Source organism: Sardina pilchardus, chromosome 10 (genome assembly GCF_963854185.1).
Source record: "Sardina pilchardus chromosome 10, fSarPil1.1, whole genome shotgun sequence".
Lineage (NCBI taxonomy): Eukaryota > Metazoa > Chordata > Actinopteri > Clupeiformes > Clupeidae > Sardina > Sardina pilchardus.
This window is the reverse complement of record NC_085003.1, coordinates 19,287,155-19,311,899: the sequence shown is the minus strand read 5'-3', so window position 1 is coordinate 19,311,899 and position 24,745 is coordinate 19,287,155. Positions and strand designations below refer to the sequence as shown.

Below are 24,745 nucleotides of genomic sequence, written 5' to 3'. Positions count from 1 at the left end.
GGGGGTTTGTACAGTTTAATGTGATCACAGGGGAAAGGGTAGGGGAGGACATGTGTATGGCTCTTAGTAACAGAATATTACAACTAAATTTTCATAATAAATTAAGTTAAAAACTATTCCAAAGTTTGTTCCCCCCTATCTTGCTCATGAAAGGATACAAGAAACATTTACAAATAATACCAGTGGCAAAATAAATCTTTCTGAATGTGTAAAATTATGTTTCCCCTAATAACAGCCTCATGAATAAAACAGACCAACATAGGTTGCCAATTAACATTTCACTGTAAGTGTTGCTTTTACTCAGAATACCAGATTTGTGCAAGAGGGGGAAAAAAAGCCCTGTTTAAAAAAAAAAAAAAAAAAAAATCAAAGCAAAAAACAATTTGGCCACACCAAGTGTTCCAATTGGTATATTTCAGTAATTCATATTTTGTTTCTGTATACATGTTTTCTTTTTATAAAATATTTTATTCATACAATCATTTTAACTATAGCAACATTACTATTAACTTTGAGTGGCAAGATAGACAGATCACCTCATAAGAACAACAGTTTATAAATGAATGCAAAAAAAGAGGAAAAAAATTAGAGTATGTTTCTCTCCATACAGTTCAAACTCTCTGTACAACTGTCTAATATGAATATTGCTGGTCCTGATCTGGTGAAGTTGGGTTGAGGGGGGAGAGGAGGAGGGGTGGTGGGTGGCTCCTGCGGCCGCCCAGGCTCCCAGGCTGGCACTGCCCCCTCCTGGCCAACCCCTTCTGGAGAGCGCGAGCGTGGGCAGGAGCAGGCGGGCAGAGTCGCACCGCATCACATCACACCGGCCCGTTAACGGCTGCGTCTGGTGAGGGCACACACTGCTCTGTTCTGTGGGGGAAAGCAAGGTGATTGAGCACATGGACACACAACTGTCGTCTGCAACCTGCAACTTAACCTCTACTATAAAAAATGATTGGGAGGCGAGGTCCTCTGTATGCCCTGTTTAGCCTGTTTCTAAATCCAATTAATTCCTAAACGATTCTGAAAAGACTGCAGACTTACTTGGCTTCATCCTTGACTGGTGTTTCTTCAAGGGGACCATTGACAGCCTCGTTCTGAACTTTTGCCTTCTCTTCTACGAAATTAGCACTTTTAAAGAAATAAATAAAAAAAGGTAACAGAAGGTCAGTGCATGTGTAGTGCAGGCTGTGTAATTAAAAAAAAGTGAATAGTTTAACATCAGTACATGTGATGTAAACTACACTAGCTGGAGTGGTTTGAGGCTTACCCTGGTTTCTGACAGTTGCTAACAGGCTGTGCAGCAGCACAGGGGCTCTTAGATTCGCCACTCTCACCTACAACGTACTTGGCGGATCCATCTTCAGAGGTAGGTAAATTCTCTTCCTTACTATAAACGGGAAGGGTCACACATTCAGACGGTGGTCTTTTTACACACTGGCTAAACCCTTCCCCCTCATGATTTTAACCCGACAGACAAGACATGCAAAAAATGGGGACAGACCACATTCAAAGCAAATGGGTGCAGATGAAGGGTGATGAGATGGAGTTGAGTGAACCAACATGAAGAGCAGGCAACACAAGGTACAGCAAATGGAGAGAAGCTTAGGGAGTTCCATCTGATTGGGGTTTATTCAGTTCCAATGCCAATTCTTAGTCGGAACACTGGGCCAGGTAAACAAGCTTTGGTTTAGGCTACGCAGAGACAACGGGATGAGTGGTATGCTCAGTAGCCCACACGCCAGCTATCCAGCTCTGCCTCACAATCATAATGAACAGCCGCTAATACGTCAGCCGATACGTTTTATTTTATAAAAATGGTCCCTTAACGTAGACGTGGCACAGAAGCTTGTAGAGTATTAAGCCGTAGGAGTTGCTGACACAATACAAGTCGAGTACAACAAATAGTTTTCCTGTTGCCCTTCCCTTGTGGCCCCCGTCTCTAAAACCAGAGATCTGACCGTTTGACTTCCCTTTGTTTCCCTTCTAAGAAATGTTCTCAAATGTCCACTTACAGCAAATAAATGTGTTCAAGCAGATTAGCTGATGTTAATTCTAGAGTAATCTAAAATGTTACCTTACTTCTATCACATAATTGAACCATTACGCTCATCTCCAGTACTGGGACTATTTTAGGTGATGGAATGTTTTTCAGGTGGCACTTTTGCCTGTGTTCTGCCTATTGGGAGCCTGTTTTCTTTATTCTCAGGTAAATTCATCTCTTTATTCAGTGAAAGTCAGGGAATATGATATTTGACTTGGTACATTTCTTCTTCACTGTTAACATGTATCCATAGCATGGGGCCTTGTTCAACTGTACTGCACAATGCATTAAAAGCTCACTCATGGGTCCTAAAGCTGGACATGTAAGTGCTCTGGTTTGATGAGATATAGGACCCAAAAGATTCACCAGGTACCACCAGTCCTCCAAGATCATTACACTTGGGGACCCCATGTGGCAGACAAGAGGAATACATGTTTTTATTCAGTGTATTTGTATGTGTACCCGGATTGTCTGCGCCCTTGTAAGCTGAAAAATGAAGGGAAGTCAAAGCTTAGAGCTTGAGAATTAGCAAAGGAATCTACAGGTGAACAAGATCAGTTGTACATGAATTTATGTCGAGGCAGAAACACTTACAGTACAATATTCTACAAACTAATACTTTACTTTTCTGTCAATTTATGGGAAATATCACCTACTCAGTTTTGTTCTTATCATTTTGAACTGCAAGCAACGATACATAATTTTATGTGTTTATGGCGTTGCCGTTGACATACAAGCAGCCAGTCTTATTTAACATTTTAAAAAGGCATCCCTGTCCTCTGTGGAGGATAGGCTGCATACATCATTCACTAGGCTAATACTTGGAGAGCAGAAATGGTTACAGCTGAAGGCCTATGGCCAGTTTGAGTCACTGACAACTCTTAACATGCAAATGGACATGAAGAAACAACCATTAAGAACATAAAAAGAATGTTACATAAATGTGTTTGTGTGCATATATATAAATTATATGTACATACAATTTATATATATATATATATAAAAATAAATAAATCAATTAGTGGCTGACACTGGGAGTAACAAACAAAGGAACGGACAACAGAAAAACAGACACGGCAGATGGTTTAGCCCCCCCAATTGGCTGTACATACCGATAAGATTTCAACACTCTGAAGCCACGTGCACGCACGCCAAAGAGAAAGAGGAAGCTCATATTGTAAGTGGTGCAAGTTCTCAAAAGAATTGGAAAGATAGTGAAGGACAGTTTGTTTTCTCTCTCTCTCTCTTTATTTACAAAAAAAGAAAGAAGGAAAAAGAAAAAAAAAACACACACAAACATCTGTAAATGTGGGCCCTTAGGAAACAGATGCAATTTGCTACAATAGTAGCTCACTGTAAAAATCCCGTCCCCCTTCAGATAGGGGGGACGGTGTCTCTGCCACCTGGCTGGCTCCCGTTGTGGGGGTGGGGAATGGGGACAAAGCTCGGACACAGAGACAGGGCAGGTCCACATGCACAGTGAAGTGAATGGCCGTGTTATAGCAGGGAGAGAGGGAATGTTTGGTGACACTGAAGAGAGCGAGAGAAAGAAGCGAAAAACAGAAAAGGCACAGGAGGTGTTTTTCCCCTCCTGAGTTCTCAGCACTTGGTCACTCACCTCTTGAAAACAGCAGTTTCAGTTTTGGCATCTACAGTAAGGCTGAGCGTCTCCTTCATGGAGCCGTTGGTGACCGTCTCCGTGACGCGGTCCCCGGCCGGCTCCTCCTCCGCATCCGAGCCGCCTGCAGACGCAGCTTTGGGCCCAGAGGGGAGCGCCTCTTCAGGCCACTGCTCTGCTGCTGGGGGCACCAGGGAGGAGCACACGTCAGGGTGGCTTGCTTTCAATTTCATTTGGTTGGAGTTATCTTAGACCACCAATTGGCAATTTGGAAATTACACCCCCCCCCCCCCCCCCCTTTTATCAAGAGTTGATTCAACCAAAACAACTTTATGAACACATAGTTTTAGCATATTAAGATACAGTTTTATAGATATAATATAAAACTGCCAATAAATGTTTTAAATGCAAAACAAATTCAATGACAGATATATTACTTTCTCAACAAAGTCTCAAGCAAGTATCCAGTGAAGCACCCAGGCTTATTGTGTGAACAGGTATACTCAGCATGCTGAGTTACATGTGGAGAATGAAGTACTGCACCTGGCATGACCATGGACACCTGAAGATAAATGGCTCACCTTCAGACTGCATGGGTGCGTTCACACCCAGAGGGTCCACGGTCTCTAGGCTCGTCTCCATGGCCACCGGCGAGCTGCATCTCAGTGGGTCTTTGGGGCTGAAAGGGTGGCGAAGGGACATGAAGATCAGTGCCAGAAAGCAGAATTCAAGAACGTGTGTAGTTGTACAGTAGTAGTAGGCAGTTAACTGGGGCCATCCCCTCTCCTTGGTCATTCACCAACTTATCCCTCACATTACACACACATCAACCCACATGCATCTTGCACTCATTACATGCATACACTTGCACTTTACTTCTGCACTTTATACACACCACCTCATGTGTACTGTTCTGATACTATGCCTTTGTATGTTGTATTTTGGATATTGTATTTTGGATATTGTGTGGTGTCTATGTGCCTATGTGATTGTTGTCTATTGTACAGTCTGTGTCTATATTACTACTGTTTGAATGTTGCTATGTCTATTGCACCACTACCTGTCTACTTGTTGAATGTACTGAGAGTTTTAACATCTACTGAAGTCAAAAACCTTGTATATGTAAGTATACTTGGCCAATTAAAACTGATTTTGATTCTGATAAGGACAAAGAAATATTGAAAATAAATGGGAAATAACACATTCACAACACAAGGTCTGCCATTTACAGACCCATTTACATTGCAGTGCACAGGAGAGCAGGACACTTTTTTCATATTAAGAAATGTGTGACAATTTTAAACATTCATTCAGGATGTCTCATTTGAGTAGTCAAAATGTGCAGTTGGATGGAATCCCAGCTAGTGAGCCATGTTGGCAACGTTAGTATTGTGTATTAGTATTGAGTAGGGCTGCGACTAAAGACTATTTTCATAGTCGATTAATCTGTCTATTACATTTTCAATTAATTGTAGAGTTGTTTGATCTACAAAATGTCGAAAATGAGTGTTACCCATCAGTGTTACCCAAAGCCCAAGTTTCTGTCCAAAAATGCCTTGTTTTGACAACAAGCAAACAAGCTCAAATGGAGCAGGTAGCAGCAAATTCTTATGGCCCCAAAAGACTCCCTCAACTGCTTTTTGCTGCCAGTGTTTTTTGTACTGATAAAGAACCCTGGTCAGCTTTTCTGGTCACAAAAGATGCCACGTTTGAACGGAGCCAAAAGCTAAAATACAAATGATAATCTGCAGTCAGAGGAATCTCCCAAAATGATTACCAAAATAATTAGAAATTAATTAAACGATCGATTAACTAATTAATTCATCGTTGCAGCCCTAGTGTAGAATATGTGACCCTGCAAAGCAAAATCAGTCGCTTTGCGCTCAATGCTATATTGAGAAAATCCACAAAACAAACTTCAGGGTTAAAATATTGAATTTCACGTTTACGCATAATTCGACAGTAAACTGTCTACAGTTTCATATCGTGAACAAATTTCATGGAAAAACATAAGTTTTGACTGTTAATCCCGGAAAGATTAAACACATTGGCTGTCATTCCCGTTGTCCACGCCGCTTAAAAGGTGATTTCCTCCTCTTCTGGCATATCGTGACGGGAGAACCATGTCAACTTTGGATGCCGTTATCTTGGCGATAGTTTTTGTAATACCCTCGATATACATATCGTTGAAAAGCGTAGTTTATGGCCGCTCGTGTGAGCACAATAACTTAATTTGCATGTTTTTGGCTGGAGCACCGCTCACCTGACTGAGGGGGGGAAACTGGAGAAGTCAGCCCAGCTTGTCTCTGTGTCGCGCGCTGTGGGGGCAGCAGCAGGTGAGCTCCAGCCAGTGGGCTCAGACATGGTCCCCGTGGTGGACGAGGGGGCAGCTCCAGCAGCCCCCGCAGAGTTCCCTGTATCCATGGGAATATCGTCAAAGTTGGCCGTCCACACGGGACCTGGCGCAAGATGGGGGAAACCTATTTGAGCGCTTTTTGGAACACCCATGGCTTGCTTGAGACTGCCGTCTCCTGGAGATGCTTCAGTCTTACCCGTGTCCACCTCCATCCTGTCGTCTGTGGTGGCACTGCTGGGCTCAAAGGGGTCGCGCTTCACGTCCTCCTCCTCAGAGTCTGTGCTCTCCTCACTGTCAGTGCTACCAGAACTCCTACCACAGAGAGAGCCACACGTTAACAAGAGGGAAACATGTAAGGGATAACGGCCGACGAGGTGACCGGTTCGATGGAAATAATGGCTAGGTGGAGGTCTAGTACTCCGGCGACGTGCGAAGCACGGAGACGGAGTTACCTCCGCCGTGCCATTATTTCCATCGAACCGGTCGACCTCGAAGGCCGTTATCCCGCTTATCTCCCGTTTGTATTCATAACCTGTATATTTAGAACATAGTTTTATTCCACCGTTGCGTCTGTTAACATCGCTAAAACTGTCTTGACTGTGGGACTACTTTCCGCCACATATCAACTTTCTACTTGCAGGACAAAACTGCCGTTACTAGTTCTAAATGGATGGTTGCTATGGCCAAAAGCCAGTCGTTAGTTCTAAATGGCTGGTTGCTATGGCCAAAAGCCAGTCGTTAGTTCTATCTCTCCCGTTGTCAAGCGGGCATATCCCAGGATTCTGATTAACTTTAACTTTGAAAGATCGATACTTTTATAGCCTAGGCCTACATGGCATCCAACTAGCTACAATCCACCTCCGTCATATGCTACAATGTTACTATGGTTCTGCACATCTGTATTTCAGCTTGGATGCAATGTGACAGTTCATTTAAACTTCGCAACGAGTTTGGCGAATTAATATTCAAGTGTGATACGGGAACTACTTCAAAGGTAGCAGGTTATACGAAGTTAATGGCCACCCCATCAGCCAATCAGAGAAGAGAATTCCATTGTTGAGGGAGATAAATACTGTGATATGAATGTGTTGGCTTTGGGTGAATATGAATCAGGACTGAAGGGCTATTGCGGGGTTTGGCCAGGAGGGGGAGTGCCATACCGAGGACGTCGCTGGGCTTCTGGAGCAAAAGTGACATCCTTCTCGTCCCAAATGTCTTCTTCATCAGAGCCAGTGTCTTCAAACTGCTGGATCTTTTCCTTACAGCAGGCTTCAAACAGCGCTATATTTGCCTGTGGGGATTTAAGACAGTGAGAGGTGAAGACATCCCTCTAAAAGGTAGGCTGACTGAGAGTGTCCAAATAATTTTTTGCTGAACAAATCAGCAAGAATAATTAATACTTAATATTAGCATAGCCATGCATGGATGCTTTAGAGCCGAACTTGGTCTTCATTATTTCTAGTCTATGGAAATGCTTTGAAAGAGTTTGAAAAAAAGGTCTGAAATGCCGACTTGGATGCTTGAGTTGATTGGACTAGATCTTACAGAACATTTAGTCCAATTTTAAGAACTTTATAAATTCCTTCCAAGACCTCCCAATGTTTATAAAGTACTAAACATAAAATGAAAGCCACTGTGACTTGACACTTTTGACATTTAAACTAGACCTTATCGGCCACAATGTACAACATGAAAAGAAGCTGCCAGTCATTCTGAGGTCATTCTGAGATCTATCTGCTGGTTAGTCACTTCCTGTTCGATATGGAGTTTAAAAGCAGGAAAAATGCTCCAAATATTTAGCAGATATTTAATGCAACAGATTACAGGTAGGGTAAGGGCAATTTCTAACATAAAAAACGTTCAATCCGTTAGCTCTCCTTTCTCTGAGAACACTGTACAAAAACCTGGGAGCCGCCCGTCACCCAAACAATAACAAAACTGTGTTAAGGTTCTCGGGGAGCATTGGAGAGAGGACCTGCAGTGTTTCTTTTCTTGGTCTTTAGTTCAAATATAATGTAAGTTGCTTTGGACAAAGGGATCTTAAAACAAGAGCAATCAAAAGGCCCCAGACCCTTGCCACACAATATTAAAGTAACACGATGTAGGAATTCCCACTTTTGCCAATTTCCGATGCAGTGGGTACCCAATTAACACCAAGGTGGTATGAAACCAACAGAAAGGCCTCGTTCCTACCTGTGACATTACAATGCAATACCATGCGTTTTGGGCCTGGTGTTATTGTGGTCACCAAGGTGGTATCAAATTAGTCTGAAGCCAACAGAAAGGCCTTGTTCCTACCTGCGACATTACAATGCAATACCATGCGTTTTGGGCTTGGTGTTATTGTGTCAATTTCCCTCTGGATCAATCATAAATAGATAAATTGTATCTAGGGATGTACCGATATACGTATCGGCCAACAATAGTATTGGCCAATATCGGCCATATTAATTCTACACTACGTAAATATTAAGGTATGAAAGAAAATTTGTTTAGATTTTTTTATGAATATTTTTCATTCCACTCTATATAATTAACAACAAAATTGAAGTAAACAAACAAAGAAAGATATCGGCATCGGTTATCGGCCAAATTGTTATTTTACAGTATATGTTGTCTCGGTCCAGAATTTCCCTGCATCCCTAATTCACACGGAGCGCACACACACGGATGGAGATACCCTATTGCCCCCTACCAAGGATCGTAACAGACAAAAACATGTGTTACAGTAAATATCTGTTTCTCTAGTGTGCAGACAACACTAACCTCCTCGCTACAACAGCTGACCTCACCTCATCCTGAGCGCAATCGCTCTCACCCTCTCAGAGGGGACTACGAGCGTGGAGGAAATAACATTACTCGTTCAGATCATACTGTTTACTATCAAAACCGTTACTTATAAATAAAGTAAAAAAAAAAAAAAAACGTTACTTATGCAGTAAAACCTCCACCTGAATGGTCGCATTTTTGCTAAAATTCTTGTTTCTCCTATTCCTTCTGACTCATGACAACTTCTTCTCATTGGAAGTTCTTTACAGTCCATCAAAGGTCACAGTAATAAATTCATAATAATCTCTGAGTTCAACTTCTAATTATCACTGACCCTACTTCAGCTCAATTTTCATATTTTACTTCAATATTGGACATTATTTGATAAACTTTGTCAATAGATCAGGCTGTCAGAACCAAATGTATGCCCGAAGGTTAAAAACAATGAGGATGCACATTTTAAGCTAAAAACATTATACCTCCAAAATTAAATCAGGATGAAGTTACATACTTACACTTTCATTGGTATTCAAGGAAAAGTTGATGTCTGATATTCTATCAAAGGGAATACTGCAAAAGGACAAGAGTTTAGAGTTTTAACGAATGGCTCAGAATGGACAAATAAGAGGTTACCATAGAAACTACTAATGCTCAGAATAATAGTGAAGGCCACTGAAGAGAAATGTATGCACCCTCGGCTGCACCCAGAATGCCACCCTTTAACCCAACAGCACCTGATCTAGTGGTGATCACTGAATCAAGTTACCCAAGGCATACTGAAGCGGCAAGCAAAGGTCAGATTTATGGTTTAGGCTCCTGGTATGAAGGTTGAATTTTGTTTATTTCAGCTTTCAATACTTAATGGAGCTTTACAAACAAGACCATATAAAACAGTCATGTTGCTCACAATGTAACTGAAACAAGCTGAAGTATGTTTACAGCAACACTAAAGAGGTTTTGCACCCTAAAGTAATGTTTCCAAAATCATTTCAGTGGCTCATCACCTCGTAACAGGGTGAACGGCACTTCTGTATTCGCTTCGCGGTGCTCTATCAGCTATAACCGCACTACGTAAGTTTACCAGATCGGGTAGCAATCAGTAGTTTGATGGAATCAGACATCAAAAACTACAAATTTGACTTGCTTTGATGTTGAAATACATCATACTTTCATAAAATCATGCAAAATACTCTGTGGACATCGTCATTTGCTGGATAAACAAATAGCGTGGATGGGACAGAGGAAAAGCGCTTTAATGTTGCTTTAAAGCTTATTTGGAATATAATCACGTTCTTATGTATTCTTTCTGTTAAATACATATCTCACAAGTAAAGCCAAAAGTGCCACCCTCTGATTCAAGGCAGGATTCACCAAAACCCAACTAAAGGCAAAAATGTTGATTCAATGATTCTATACCTTCAACAGGTGAAGTTCTGGCCAATTTGTATTCTCTACTAGCCACAATGAAAATAAAGAGAAGACCCACACTATAATGTATTTGCCTTGATTATTCTTTCAAGCAATCAGAGAAAAAGAAGAATTATCCTTCTACACCACAAAGTTCTCAAGCACCCGGAATGTGATTTGTTGCATGTACAGTTTACAGCTTTGCAGCCCACACCCTTTTAGAAAAGAAAAATGGTGAAAAGGAACTACAAGACTGTCAGGAGTTTTTCAGGGAACCACTTCGGTATGGCACCACTTAATTTTTAGGCTCCTGTGGACTTTAAGTAACCGATAACATCTGTGCCAACACAGTCTAGAATTGGTCATTCTGTTGAGCATTTACAGAAGGGAAGGAGAGTGGAAGAATATGGAGAAAAAAACCACGTATGGTCAGTACTCACTCCACGACATCATCCTGATCTGCAAACTCTTCGTCATTGAAGCCAAACTGCTCAATAAAATTGGACGTCATTTGTTGCATCTGATAATCAGAAAAGGCCTGGCAAACCCAGGACCAACGATAATGATATAGTCTTGACACTATAAAAAGCTTTCATGTGTTTTCCATTGATGAACAAAGAAATGTATCCATGCACATTCATGGTTACTGCTATAATATGCAAAACATGTTTTTTGGGGGGTATTCGTTTAATTTTAGCTTGTGCTCAATTAGCCATTATCAGACTAGTGTATTAAATATTTGAGCGGAAGATATGAAATAAATGACACTGAAGATTGATCGCTCTTGCAGTTACAGACTTACTTGTTGCAGGGAGGAGTCCTGGTGGAATCCACCGTCCTTAAAATCTACCTCATCGTCACTGGATGAGTGAATGTGGTTTGTGCTAACCTATAAAAAGGAAATAGAAAATCATTTTACAAATCAGATAGTTCAACGGCAATAGAGGCATGAAATCAAATTCAAAAATTGCAGTCTTCGCAGAGGTTACCTAAAAATATAGCATATACTCAACATATAATATTACTCAAAATAAACATCCAATGAAATATAAATTACTTAATTCTAAATTACTTTGGCTGCCATTTTGAGCTGTAAAAAGGAGCACCCCATATGTCAGTGTGTGCGCAGTGGACCCACATTATAGCAGACTCAACACCATGTCCACTTTTGTTCATGACTTCAACAACACTCACCAAGTCTACAGTGTTAATCTTATTCGTGTCTGATAGCTGGCCAGAAGTGAAGGATTCCCATCTTTCTCGGTCATCCTCTGGAAGCTCTGGAGAGATGAGAAGATGAGAAGATGGGCATATGAGTAAGGCAAAAGCTTTACTGTACGTTCACACCGCCGCCCACTTGAGCTTCTAAAGATTCCGGAAGTCATTCATTTTCAATGGAAGCCGGCTTCTCTCAGCTGCCAGCAGCGACCAATCCGTCTGCGTCGCATTTTGGCCGTCTTGAGCGACCAGAGAAAGTTGAAAGTGGCTCAACTTTATGGTAATGAGCTATGACGCGGTTCAGCAACCAAACGACCAGCAACGAACATAGAATGCTACCATGTCAGAGTGGCCAAAGCATCCAAAGCTTCCTACGGCGTCCTTGACAGGGTGCCCAGAACTTATGGAAGCTCAAGTCGCCGGCGGTGTGTACGTACAGTTACAATGGCCCATCACTAGCGGTCATCAGAGGATGGATCTCTCACCTGAGATGAGCTGCTGGATCTGAGCCCCATTGGGGCCCTTGTCGCCATTGTGCACGATAGAGTTGGCTATTCTGGTTAGGTGGCCCATGTAGCCTCTCCGACGTCCACCCTCGGCCCTGAAAAACAGCGGAGAGACAGCTCTTTATCATCTCTTCCAGATAAACCACACATCAGTTAGTGTGACTATGGTGCAACACAGGGAGTAAAGGGACACTTCACCGATTAGCATTAAGCTTTGCATCTTTAGAAAACCAGTCATGTTTTTGAATAGTCATGCATCATTCCCTCAGTTTGCCTTGAGATGGGAGAAATACAGATTTCAATGTTGGACTTCCTGCTTTCAATGATGTAAAAATCATAATTTTACATCATTGAAAGCAGGAAGTCCTATTCATGGGTTTCTTTGAATCCGTATTTCTCCCATCTCAAGGCAAACTGAAACATGACTGGTTTTCTAAAGATAAAAAGCTTAATGCTAATTGGTGAAATGTCCCTTTAAAGCAAGGACATTTCTGTGCCTCATATTATCAGAAATAGTCAAAAAATATAATTGCATAAATTGTATAAAATCTTAAACAGCCTGGTCAACACCTGAATTTCTGCACAGTGCCTGAGGATTTTAAGCCTTGTACAACATTATCAAATCAATACTTTCTGAACATGTCTCTATATATACTTAAGTTTTGTTCTTGTCCTTATTACTGAAGTGCAACTCCACTTACTGTTCCTTCTCGTTCGAGCCCCATGCATCCAGGATTCTCTGTAGTAACTGGCACTTCTGAAAGAGCTGCATATGGGAAGGAACAAAAACAATTGTTTTGGTTTAATAATCAATAAGACATGATCAAGCAGCAACATAAATACAAGGACAAATGGGGGAACTTCTCACATGTTTGATGAGGTGGTTTTCCCTGACAGGCTCTTGGTCTTGCTCTCTGTTAATTTCGGGAGTTTCACTTTGGGCTGGAGGCATTGCTAAGATCATTGCAGTGCAAATTTCTACTTGTATGTGCAAGAAGTTATTCCATATGTATTTAAAGTACATATCCTGTAAGGATAGAAAGTGGCACGAGTTAAGAATGTAATGCTGCTACAAATAACTGAGCATTTGAATTCATCCTTACAACAATACATTCTATAATAATATAATTAGACAATAATGTTAACACCCAATGTCCCACTTACAAGTATGACTCCTAGAGTGTTGAGGTTAATCAACTCCTGGTTTATGATATGCGTATTGGTCTGCAAGAGACTGGCCACCAGTCGCACCACATTGAGGCGGGTGTTGCCCACCGGAGGGTCCAAGACTCCCCAAGTGGTTTTCATAAGTGTTTTCTGAAGACACAAGATAAGAGTTAATGACGATTCACACCAGGCTAATTTCCTGACAAAGTTGGAGAGATCTTGGAAATGTCTTCAGTTAATCTGAATTCAGAATAGTTAAGTTAGACAAACAAGGTGGAAACAATTTGTGATGGCATAATTCATTCAAAATGAAAGTAATATTCACAACATTCACCTTGGGAGGATCCAGGAGTAGCTGGTGGAAGTCTTTCAGTCGAGGCCTGACGGCCTCCAGGATGCTCTGGTTGACTGAGAAGGAGGGGTGGTTCATGCCTGGAGGACACATGTCCAGGTGGCCCTCAAAGCTACATGTGGGAAGTCAACAGAACCAACAAGGAACCTCCAATCAGCTCAGCAGCATAAACAACAGACAGGGATACCATAACAAACAACAGACAGGGATGCCATAACTTTGAGACACATATGAGGGAACATAACTATGACGGGGATGCCATAACTTTGAGGAACATATGAGGGAACATAACTATGACGGGGATGCCATAACTTTGAGACACATATGAGGGAACATAACTATGACGGGGATGCCATAACTTTGAGGAACATATGAGGGAACATAACTATGACGGGGATGCCATAACTTTGAGGAACATATGAGGGAACATAACTATGACGGGGATGCCATAACTTTGAGACACATATGAGGGAACATAACTATGACGGGGATGCCATAACTTTGAGGAACATATGAGGGAACATAACTATGACGGGGATGCCATAACTTTGAGGAACATATGAGGGAACATAACTATGACGGGGATGCCATAACTTTGAGACACATATGAGGGAACATAACTATGACGGGGATGCCATAACTTTGAGGAACATATGAGGGAACATAACTATGACGGGGATGCCATAACTTTGAGACACATATGAGGGAACATACCTATGACGGGGATGCCATAACTTTGAGGAACATATGAGGGAACATAACTATGACGGGGATGCCATAACTTTGAGGAACATATGAGGGAACTTAACTATGACAGGGATGCCATAACTTTGAGACACCTATGAGGGAACATAACTATGACGGGGATGCCATAACTTTGAGGAACATATGAGGGAACAGAACTATGACAGGGATGCCATAACTTTGAGACACATATGGAGGGCCTTACGCAGGTCTCCGTGTTTCGAAGAGCGTGAGCAGAATCTGGATCACGCTGACGATGGCCGATTCGTTCTTCTCTTTGTCAAAGATGTTGGACAGCAGCTGGTCCAATGTTTCTTGCCTACAATAAATCATTTAAAGTGGTCAGAAAACAGTTCCTAGCATTTAACTTTTTATTTCAACATATCACAGCCAGCGTACTGTATCAGTCTCACTCAAACCAAAGATGTTTTGAAACCCTGTTGCTGAGCCAAAAATAGAGTGTGGTTAAAAAAAACTATTTGCAAGGCATGGCACAGCAAGTAATTTACTGCTGTTGGTCAAAACATCCGAGTACTAAACCGGTATGACAACAATTAAAAATTAAAGCGTATTGTAATAAGTTAATATGCATAGTGTGTGTTTTTATTTACACACAATTTGCAACTTGTCAGCCTCGTGGTCTATGTTTAGGTAGCAGCTGCAGCACCCGTATATACTGATGAGGGCAACGCAACAACTTCGGTTCCTTGTTTCTTTTAATATATTAACGAGTGGGTTGTGTGAGCTGGTACTTTAATCAAACTCCCTTGAGAGGACTTTACATTCCATCCTAAAGAGTTAAAGTGATGAAGTATGACTCTGACCACATGGACCTAGAAATACCAGATCAACATCATGACAGTCTAAGCACAACCGACAGTCGGTCAGTTGACATTACAATGTGAAACAACGGAGACAATCGTACTTTTCCAGTGTGGCCAGCAAAGGGTCCGGCTCTGAGCAGCCCTGCACTTGGAACATCTGATCTCTGCTCAGCCGGATGATCTCACACAGAGACTGAGACGCGTTTGAGTGCCTCTGCGGGGAGACAAGAGCCAGTAGTCAGATAAACCAGGAAAAACGGCACAAGATGGAAATACATGAGGAAGGGTGTAAAGGACAGCCAATACGCACATCTTCATCCTGAGATGGCTGTACCATGTCAACTAGACGCTGGATGACTTTCTCCTCATTAAGCCACTGTGGGGACAAAATGAGAGAAGGGACAATTGAGGAACTGCAAATAGCACACTGGAACAATGCAGCACTATATTCACAAGGCTCACAAAGCATCAAAACTCATAAAATCAATCATTTTACAAATCATACCTTTAATTCAAAGCAATTATTCAAACACCAACATATCTTCATGAGATGGGAACTTTACGTTAAACGGAAACCTGAACTTGCAGAGCCACACAGAAGCAGGAGGAATACATAAGGAGAAGCGCTCACGTTTAAAACATCTTGTCTGAGTTGCTGAGGCTCAATGCAGGTGAGCATCCTCAGCAGCAGGTCCATGATGGCAGAGGTGCCTATGTGTTTGATCATGAGATCCACAAAGTCCTCCCTCTTTCGAAGAAACTCCACAATCTAACAGAAACACACAGCCAAGTAGAAAGGAGGTGAGGGAGGTTGAGACTGTAAGCACACAAAAATGGATACAATATTGGCAACCGTAAAATATTTGTTTAACCTTTTGAATCTCAGGTATTAAAACCTTTTTTAGATAAAGGCAACAGTATTGAAATTCAGGTATCAAATTCAAGGCAACAGTACAATTTCAGGGTTTCCCCCAGAAAATGTGTTAGTTAAGGTGGTGTCTGTCCAGGGGAAGGGGGCGTCGCCGTAGCGTCCCCGCCGCATCGCCGCCACTGTCCTACGATGGGGGGGGGGGGTCCGAGACCGTTGGTTTAACTGCAGCCGAGACCGAGTGACAACGACCGAGTCTTTTAGGAAGCAAGTTGGAGTCGAATCCGAGTCTTAAAGGAGTCAAGGCCGCATCAAGACCAACCAAAGAAAGAGGTTTTCATAATTTACATCACCAAGGATCATATAACAGTTCAATTCCCAAAGGGTAGAGAGGGGATTGTTGGCTACAGGAGCAGTCTAGCACACACTTGTCTAAATAACTTCTTTTCTGATTTACTTTAAGACAAGGAGGTCAGCTGAAGTAAAAATTTAGTAGGCTGTCAGCATTTCATTAATGTTGAAAATGTTGAATTTTGACAGTAATGACAGCAATATACCTGGATTTCACATTCATTGTATCAGATTTAATTGTATCAGCAACCAATTAAACATCATTAACACAACTTTGACAATATTATACCTTAAAAGTGTAAGTTTACAACTCCAATACAGGGCCTTTTGTATCTTTCAAAACATTTGCACTGCTCAGCATAGCACCATAGGATATATTTTAAAGCCAGTCAATATTATAATATTCTATTAAAACCAAGAATATTTGTAATGGTGGATATTTTAGAATATACCATGAAATAAAGATGAAACTGTATGAAAATGTAACATTGCGACTGTATGGTAAAGTTAGTGAATTGTGATTTAGTAGCCTAAAGCTGCAATTCTTTGATTGAAAAGTTTTGAAGAAATCCAAGGCACTCTTCGTCTTCATTAAAAAGCTTTTAATTAAATTAGAGCTAGTTCATAATTGAACAGTTTGCCTAATTCTTTGATTGAAGCTGTATATTGTGCGTGCCTGTTGCTCATATAGCATAAGAGAGCCGGAACGTTTTTAATGCTTTTTAAAACATAATTAGCGAGATCGTACCGCATTGAACGCTAATATTTTGTCACTAGCACCCAAATCTGTCATCTGTCAAATACAGTTGCATGTTCAGCTCTGAACAAAAACATTCAGGAATTATTTCTACAAAACGGAAACGTGCGTCCCGCCCGGTCGGGATGAATGAAACGGGAGACAAGAGGCTACAGTTTAAAGTTTAAACTAGCCTGTGTAAACCTCACAATTTCAGTATTTTACAACACGTGAATGAATAGCCGTCACAAGTTGTTGTTAGCTGTAGGCTAGATGGCACAAGTGTTTGTCACATTACAAGATGCAGTGGGCTATGCATTCATAGTAGACGAGTGATAAAAAAAAGATAAAGCGCTCAAAAGTGTTGCGCTTTATCTTTTATGCCGCTCATCCCACACATTTGGTAGATTCAACGGAGAACCATTCCTGTGAGAGTCGTCAAATCTAGCTAGGTTTAGGCTATTTGTGTTCGCAGTCACTCTGAGATATGCGTGGCAGTGGCACCTGACCTGATATCAAATACTCTGTTGAGCTGTATGAGCGCGTCGCCTGAGCGCATAGGCCAACTCGATTTGAAAAAGTTTATTTTTTGTATGCGTTCTACAGAGAAGGGAGACTAGCGGCTACGGTTTGGAATGACAGGGAGAAAACATGACAGAGTAATACGGCGAATATCACTATACATAATATATTTATTTATTTATTTATTTATTGAATTCGCTAGTTAAGGCGGCAGCCCTGTGTTGTTAAGGCGGCCGCCTTAGCAGGAAAGCGCTGCGGGAAACCCTGAATTTAAAGGAGAAAAGCAACACCAAGTTGTCCTGAGGACAATTAAAAAAAACAATGTATTGAACTACTGCTGGATGCCTATGAATACACTGTTTTTACAAGTCTGCATACTAACTTGAGTTTGAGTATACAAGTATGATGAGTCTGACATACAAACCTTATATTTTCTTGGAAAACCACATTAGCCATATGACAGCTAGCCATTCATACATGGCATGACTTCTCAAAAAACACTCAAGTACATCCACAACATTATGTTGTTATGCACAATCTGTGTAATGGGCTGTATAAAGCTCAGTTGCCTCGACTGGACACAGAATGGATTACCTGTTCTGGCTTGCGGCCAATAAGGATGCTGAGGACCTTGCTGAAGAAGCTGGCCAGTAGGGGATTGAGTGGGGACTCATTCTGTAGGAAGCCATAGAGTCTCATCAAGAGCCCCTCATCTTCCCCCAGGCGGTCGTTGATCTGCCCGACATCAGACGTCAGCAACTCACACGATATGTTGGGGTATCTGAGGGAAACGCACAACACGCTCATCACAATGGCATCAATGGCAATGCTTTTGTTTCAGTTCCAGTTTGTATGAAAAGGTCAAATATTTCAGCTTGAGCTTTAAAACTGTTTCACAAGGCAGAATGGCTCACGGTCACGGAGTATACAAGCCAAATGACGATTCCCTGCCACACCCCAAATGTCACTTCTGGCATGTATGCCCCCCCCCCCCCCCCCCCCACACACACACACACACACACGTGTTGAACTGCAGCATCAACACTCCCCTAATGTTAGGCTGCAGCCAATTAAAAAGTACACATCAACCAACCGAACTCTAAACCCCTACTACTTTGAAATCATAGGTATGGAAGTACTTTGTCGTTCATTCACGTCAATTAACACTAAGTTGGCCTGCTCAACTAAGCAAGAGAAAATATGCTCTTGTTACAGTCCAAAATGACTTCAAGGCTTAAAATGCACATTGATAAATACATATCCCATGAACACTAACCTTGGAACTCTTTGAAGTGTGCTCAAACAATCAAACTATCATTCTGTGATGTTCAATTTCACTATGTTCACGTCTATGTTTATCTTTTGTTCTGTTTACAAACTCATGGTTGGAATGGTTTCAAAATAAAAAGGGCTTTCAAAATACAAGTCCACCCGAAACAGAATAGTAAAAGGCCAAAAAAAGTAAATAACATGAGGAATTTGTTAATGAAAAACTTAAAAAAATAAATAAAAAAAAAGATTGAAAATCGAATCAAATCGTGACTTTAAAAATCGAAAATTAAATCGAGTAGAAGATTTGGAGAATCCTGACACCCCTAGTAACAGCAAACAAACATTTAAGGTGTGGGTCCCATTTTGAGTTTTCTTCCTTGCCACTGATGGGTGTGTGCCTTTATCTAGGGTTCTATAAAATGTCTCGAGACTCTTCGCTGTCAACATCACCATAAACATAAAACTGAAGGCTAATACCTTTGAGCTCTCGGTTCTAGCATGTTTATAGTCCAGGCAGGTGCATATGGAAGTGTCAATGCCAGCAATTTCAACAGAGAACGTCAACATTTTAAGGGACACAAAAGTCCCTTAAGAACATTAGCCGTGGCAGGATGCTACATCCAATGTACAGGTGAGAAATTCTGCTCTAGAGTAAGTAAATAAAGAAATGGTCTGAACTTACTTGTATCTAATCTTTTCCTCCACGTCGTCACAGGGTTCCTGGGTAATGTAGCTCACCAGGTCCTCCATGCACTGTGGGCGCAATAGGAACTCGACGAGTTTGTGGTTCTGGGCCTTGCATTCCTGCAGGACATCCTCCTCATCCATAACCTCGATCAGGGTTACATCCTCCTTCTCTAGGAGTGTGTCAATGTGGGACGTTGTGTGCAGATCAAACTTCCAAAACATGGTGCCCCTGAGAAGCCAAACCAAAAAGACATGTTAAGATCAAAGTGATGGAGGAAAAATGAAGGAGAGTGTTTGTGGTTCAATTTTTTTTTTTACCCAAATGAATTTGATTAAATCATAATTGATTAGATCATTAATAGGAGGTGGCAACAGACTGTATAAGGGACACTAATGGGAAAACTGTTGGCAACAAGAGGCCAAATGGATGACTGGGATGGAATAAATATCTTCCTATTTGTCAGACAATGTACAAAGCCACCATAGGCTGAGAGGTTATGCTCTTTCGACATTTCCTTGCAATATAACCAATAAAGAAATTAGCGCTGCAGTTTTCTTTAAACATCTTTTCTTAAACATGTGTCCCACCATGAAACCCTACCCATAAAGAGTAAGGATTCATTTTATTTCACCTACTTCAGAAAAAGTTTTTCTGGTATATACCTGAACGAAGCAGCGCCCCGATGGTAAAAATTCAGATTAAAAATAAAATAATTCTTGTGCTCTTTGGGACTTCTGGCCCATCACAGGCACCACGGTCAGCAGAGACGAGAGATCCTTAAGAACAGGACACATGCAGCAGAAATACACCTCGTCCACAGCCCACAGTTAACACACACCTGAAACACATGAGAGAGTACATTTTAGCTCACACATATGCATACACATATCCAGCAGAACTTCACATGGAGCAAATTAATAATACAACAACTCTTCCATGCATGATGGCTTACTGTTAATGTTAGGTTTGGTGTTTGCTGCTCCATGTTAGGTCTACCGTCATATAAGGAAAGTCTGAACTAGGGTACTGGATGGAAAAATTTTGATGAACAAAAAGTTCATGACCTCCTTGTAATATTTTGCTTCTTAGGTTTGATCAAGACTTGTGCATCCAGCAAACAAATACCAATCTAGGAAAGCAGCTAGCTGCAAACCTTGCTTTCTTAAAAAAATAAAAAATAAAACTTCCCCTGAATTACTTTGAAGCATTTAAGAATCGCAAAGTGTCTGAAAGGACTAAGATATTTGGTCATCCTCAAGGTACAGTCTGGAATTCTAATCCCTCTCTCTCAAATTTAGTGAATCCTCACAGTCGTCTAGCTGTCGGTCACCAAGCACTGGCAAATCGGCACTCAATTGCCAGGTCTAAAAAGCCACAATCAACGCCTCGCAGACACTGCACCAATATCATGCAGGCTAAATATCTTGACATTTCAGCAGCTCCTAACCTTGTAGCGTGAACGCATTGTGACAACAAGCTGCAGCAATAAGGAAAAAATAAATACATACATTCTAAAAAGCACATCACTCATGCTATTGTCATTACTCCAGCCACTTCTGTGTTAGAATCATCTTACAATCGGACATGTGCCCCATTAAATCTCCAAAATCATTGTCTAGGCTAAAGCATTTAGCTTTGGTTTGACATACAACACAATTTTGTCATACTAAGCATTAAACAAAAACACCGTTAACTATGGTGGTAAAAATGTTGTGTATACTTTTAAGGAGAAGAATTCTAGTCGTAGCCAGTCAACTGGAACATCTCAAAATAAGCATACAGGTAGATGACCAGCACTGAAATAAAGTAAAAATAGCATTTAAAGGTTAATGAGAACGTCTTCAAATCTGATGACACATTTCTTGAGACATACACAATTGAAGACTGCTCATTCTACCCTCAGTGCACACTCAGATAGCCCTTCACTCATCAGCTCCAGAGAAATGGCAGTGATGACACAGGACACGCTTACCACTTGTCAAAATCACACGGTGCCTGCATGTCAGCCTGGAGTCTCTTTTTTGGAGCATCTGCTTTCCATCAATAATTGCGCACACACCCATTTATGTCAATTAAACAGATTTCTTTCCCCAAATTTGACAGATTGATATGAAAGAGTACTGTGTTTGTAACGCTTATTTTGCAAACATCTTAGGCATCAAGTTATTGAGTGTTCCTATCAATTAAAAATATGCTAAATGATACCTGTATGGTACATCCTATTCGACCTTGCTGGCTTCCACCACCAATAAAGAGATGCATGTGGGATGTGATGGATTATTATTCTCTTTTCCAAAACTAAATGTCTTTGGGCTTAATTGTAGATGCGAAAAGATGAAATCAAGTATGGGAATGACATGCAGTGCTTAACCCATACCGAATATTCGGGAAGTACAGAAGAAAAGTCCATCACTGAGTAGACCCGCGTTGGAGCCAAATGTGTTGCATGAAGGAGAAAGGTTTGGAAAACAAATATTCTGTATCTTTATTTTCAGACCAGCAGGATCTTCATGCTAGACAGTCTATATATAACCAGGCCAAAAAGCATCTAATTAGCTTACCCATTTCCAAAAAATAAAATAAAAACAAGGCATGGACAGGGTTTAAGGGCAATGGCACAGCCATCTTGACAGATCATGAATGACGAAAGAAAGCAAGCTTATTAATAGACTAGGAGATGGGGGTTGGGCTGAAGGAGCATTGACACTGGCCTCTTTCCAGACCCTTCCAATTAGAGGATGAGTTGCCAAGCCTTTTCACTGTTCAAGTGTCAAAACAGCAAAATATAAAAGAACACCAAAACACACTTGCTGTGTCAATTGGACTGACAATAGTAAGTGTCTTACCTACACACATACAATTATACTAAATCATTGTCAGCAATCAAACTAAATTACCCTTAATAGAATACAAATAATGAAGATATGCCAAGTGGTAGCAGATAAGATGAACAGTTCAATTAATCTGTCCATATATATGGATTTATATGTAGTCTATATGAATGACGGTTCCACAGTTCAAAGTCCTGAGTGGAAGAGCGAAAACAAGACTCCTTCAGGCCAGATACCTGCAAAGGTAAGAGCTGTGGACACTAAGTTACAGCTCTACCTGAGCAACAGCATAAGCTTCCAAGACGACGAGTGCATTTACACTTAATAGCACTACTGAATACCAGTGTTCTGAGTATCCAGACCATCTGTTTACATACAATCCCTCTAACCGTGAAAATCTGTCAAGTTCTAGATAGCAAACACTATAACACTGGGCTGCTGTTCACCACCCACGCATGTAAACATTAGTTCGACATGTCTTTCAAATTCGATCGCTAGTTGTTAGAGAGCCACTGTATGGATGCTGCAGAATATAACATCTGTGCTGCCTTTGATTGAGCATATATCGCTTGTATTTAAAAGCTGACCATGAACCATTTCAGAAGGTGCTATACATAATTCCCCTACTCTATGGTTCTTCGTCAAATTACAAATCTCCGTTAAGTCTTACAGAAATCCCCAAGATCGCGTGACTGGACCACACTAGCTACCAACAGCCACACATTACCACGTCGATTCATGATTACCAACGCAGTAAATGAAATGGCCTAACTCGTTCCCCTGCATTTACAACCCAGGCAGCATAAATGAAACGCTCGAAGAATTGGTAGATAAGTCAGTGAGAGGCTTAACTTATGGGCAAACCAGGCTACATAACTGACAACGTTAGCGATCACCCAAGAAGTAACGTTAGCGTCAACATGTTCGAAATACTGAGCGCAAAATAATGTTGTGAGCTACGCTTCTGACTGCGGACTAGGGAAGGACAATTACAACACCACCATCCTACTTTCCCATGATAACAATCTTCAGCTAGTTAACAAACGTTGATGGTGCGTGTAAAAAAGGTAACTTGGACCGCAACGTCGTCTGGCCAGACCGATCACAGGAAAGCAAGCCGGTTTCGTTGAATGCGGCCTGATCAGTCACACAACACTTTCGAACTGTAAACCAGACTTCATAATAACGTTATCTAACAATTTACATGGAATTACATTACTAGTGACAACAAAAAGTAACACACATTTACCGTGGCCTTTAAAGGGTTATTGACGCTAGTTGGTAAATTAAGCTTGCAAAGCATTTTTGAAAGTTAACCTGAAAGCTACTTAAGTAGGAAGTGACGATAATCTTTTTCGGGTAACTGCTAGGCACCATGCTATTGCTAACTATTCTAGGAACCTCGATCAAGGTTGACAACATAGGTCCTATTTGCTGCACTTACCTTTGTAGACAGTCATATGTGAATATACAACAACTGTTCTTACAGCTTAGATGCTGAATGAAGCGATCGTTTTACTTGTTTAACTTTACATGCCAACTAAACAGGCAACCAGTTGAGGCCTATTGCTTAGACATGAACTCTCTCAGTGACACCAGTCAACATCACAAGCTCCAGTCGGCATTTTAAAGCTAGCTATGACGGCTAGCAGTAATAAACCACTAACGTTAAGTTCACCGATTTTCACATTGACTTAACGTTACCACGTCAACAGGAACTGTGACCGATGCTATTAACGTGAACTGCTTGTGATCACCAAAAGCTATCATTTATTGCAGCATTCTTTTACACAATAAACACTGTCGTAAATACGTATGCATGACAGCGTTCAGTCGATTTCAACTCAATTTACCCGAGCTACCACTGGCTACTGCCTTAAACATTGCTAATGCTACATGTTTGTCCGACTGGAAGCTAGACGCTAGCGATAACCACCTAGTAACGTTAACGTAAAACCTTACATAGGAGCAGGTTTCGGTGAAAAAATACAGGCTGCAAACAAACCACACTGGAGTTCAATCTCAGGAAATATTACTTAACGAGACATCGTTGTTTAAAATTAGGTTAAATCGTAACATTTGTTACTATGTGATGCTGCAATTCGTCCTTTATCCGCAAACCATTTCGAAATAGCTAGCTAATACTAGCTAGCTAGCTAGCTGATACCAGTAAAAAGCATAGACTGTAAAAGGTAAAAAGTAACATCCTTTAGCTATTCAAGTAGCGTGCTAGTTAGCTACATAGCTAGCGTTCCTACCGTCGCTTGTGAGAATTACATGGGCAGGAATGTACGTACCGTTTAAGAGCGGTTTAAGGCGAGTCCCCGACATGTAGCTAGACAATCCTTTAAATAAAATGTTACTGAAATTAAAACGCGATCACCTCGCGAATTTTGTGAGCACAATAACCTGTTTACAACAGATTCTGACAGGCGCGAAAAGGTAGACCATCAGAGGGCACTTTTCAAGATGGCG

The 24,745-nt window shown here is 41.2% G+C and overlaps 1 protein-coding gene across 8 annotated transcripts; it reads right to left on the bottom strand.

The window, feature by feature from the left end:
* Nucleotides 1-263: 263 nt before the first annotated feature.
* Nucleotides 264-24,745, bottom strand: ppp6r3 (protein phosphatase 6, regulatory subunit 3). Of its 8 annotated transcripts, XM_062546855.1 has the most exons (27): nt 24,568-24,745; nt 21,160-21,235; nt 20,102-20,277; nt 19,434-19,667; nt 18,074-18,260; nt 15,634-15,771; nt 15,313-15,378; nt 15,104-15,216; nt 14,384-14,497; nt 13,417-13,546; nt 13,080-13,232; nt 12,784-12,942; nt 12,617-12,681; nt 11,895-12,010; nt 11,386-11,471; nt 10,994-11,080; nt 10,632-10,729; nt 9,300-9,354; nt 7,176-7,306; nt 6,212-6,327; nt 5,923-6,118; nt 4,241-4,338; nt 3,660-3,840; nt 3,154-3,171; nt 1,268-1,387; nt 1,042-1,128; nt 264-867 (listed from the first exon to the last, which is right to left on the bottom strand). In XM_062546855.1, exons 4-27 carry the CDS (start codon nt 19,658-19,660, stop codon nt 816-818), a joined length of 2,793 nt encoding a protein of 930 aa, XP_062402839.1. In that variant the 5' UTR covers nt 19,661-19,667; nt 20,102-20,277; nt 21,160-21,235; nt 24,568-24,745; the 3' UTR covers nt 264-815. The 8 variants fall into 8 exon arrangements, with proteins under 8 accessions (XP_062402839.1, XP_062402838.1, XP_062402840.1 ...); XM_062546854.1 differs by lacking the exon at nt 21,160-21,235; XM_062546856.1 differs by lacking the exon at nt 21,160-21,235 and having other exon boundaries at nt 3,660-3,837.

Bases quoted from the DNA above. Each gene is read 5' to 3' on its own strand.
- ppp6r3 (XM_062546855.1), bottom strand. From the start codon at position 19,660: ATGTTTTGGAAGTTTGATCTGCACACAACGTCCCACATTGACACACTC. The intron at 11,081-11,385 runs GTGAGTGTTGTT...TCCTTTTTATAG, and splicing joins AGATTAACACTGTAGACTTG to GTTAGCACAAACCACATTCA. The intron at 6,328-7,175 runs GTATGGCACTCC...TCTCTGTGGTAG, and splicing joins GAAGCCCAGCGACGTCCTCG to GAGTTCTGGTAGCACTGACA.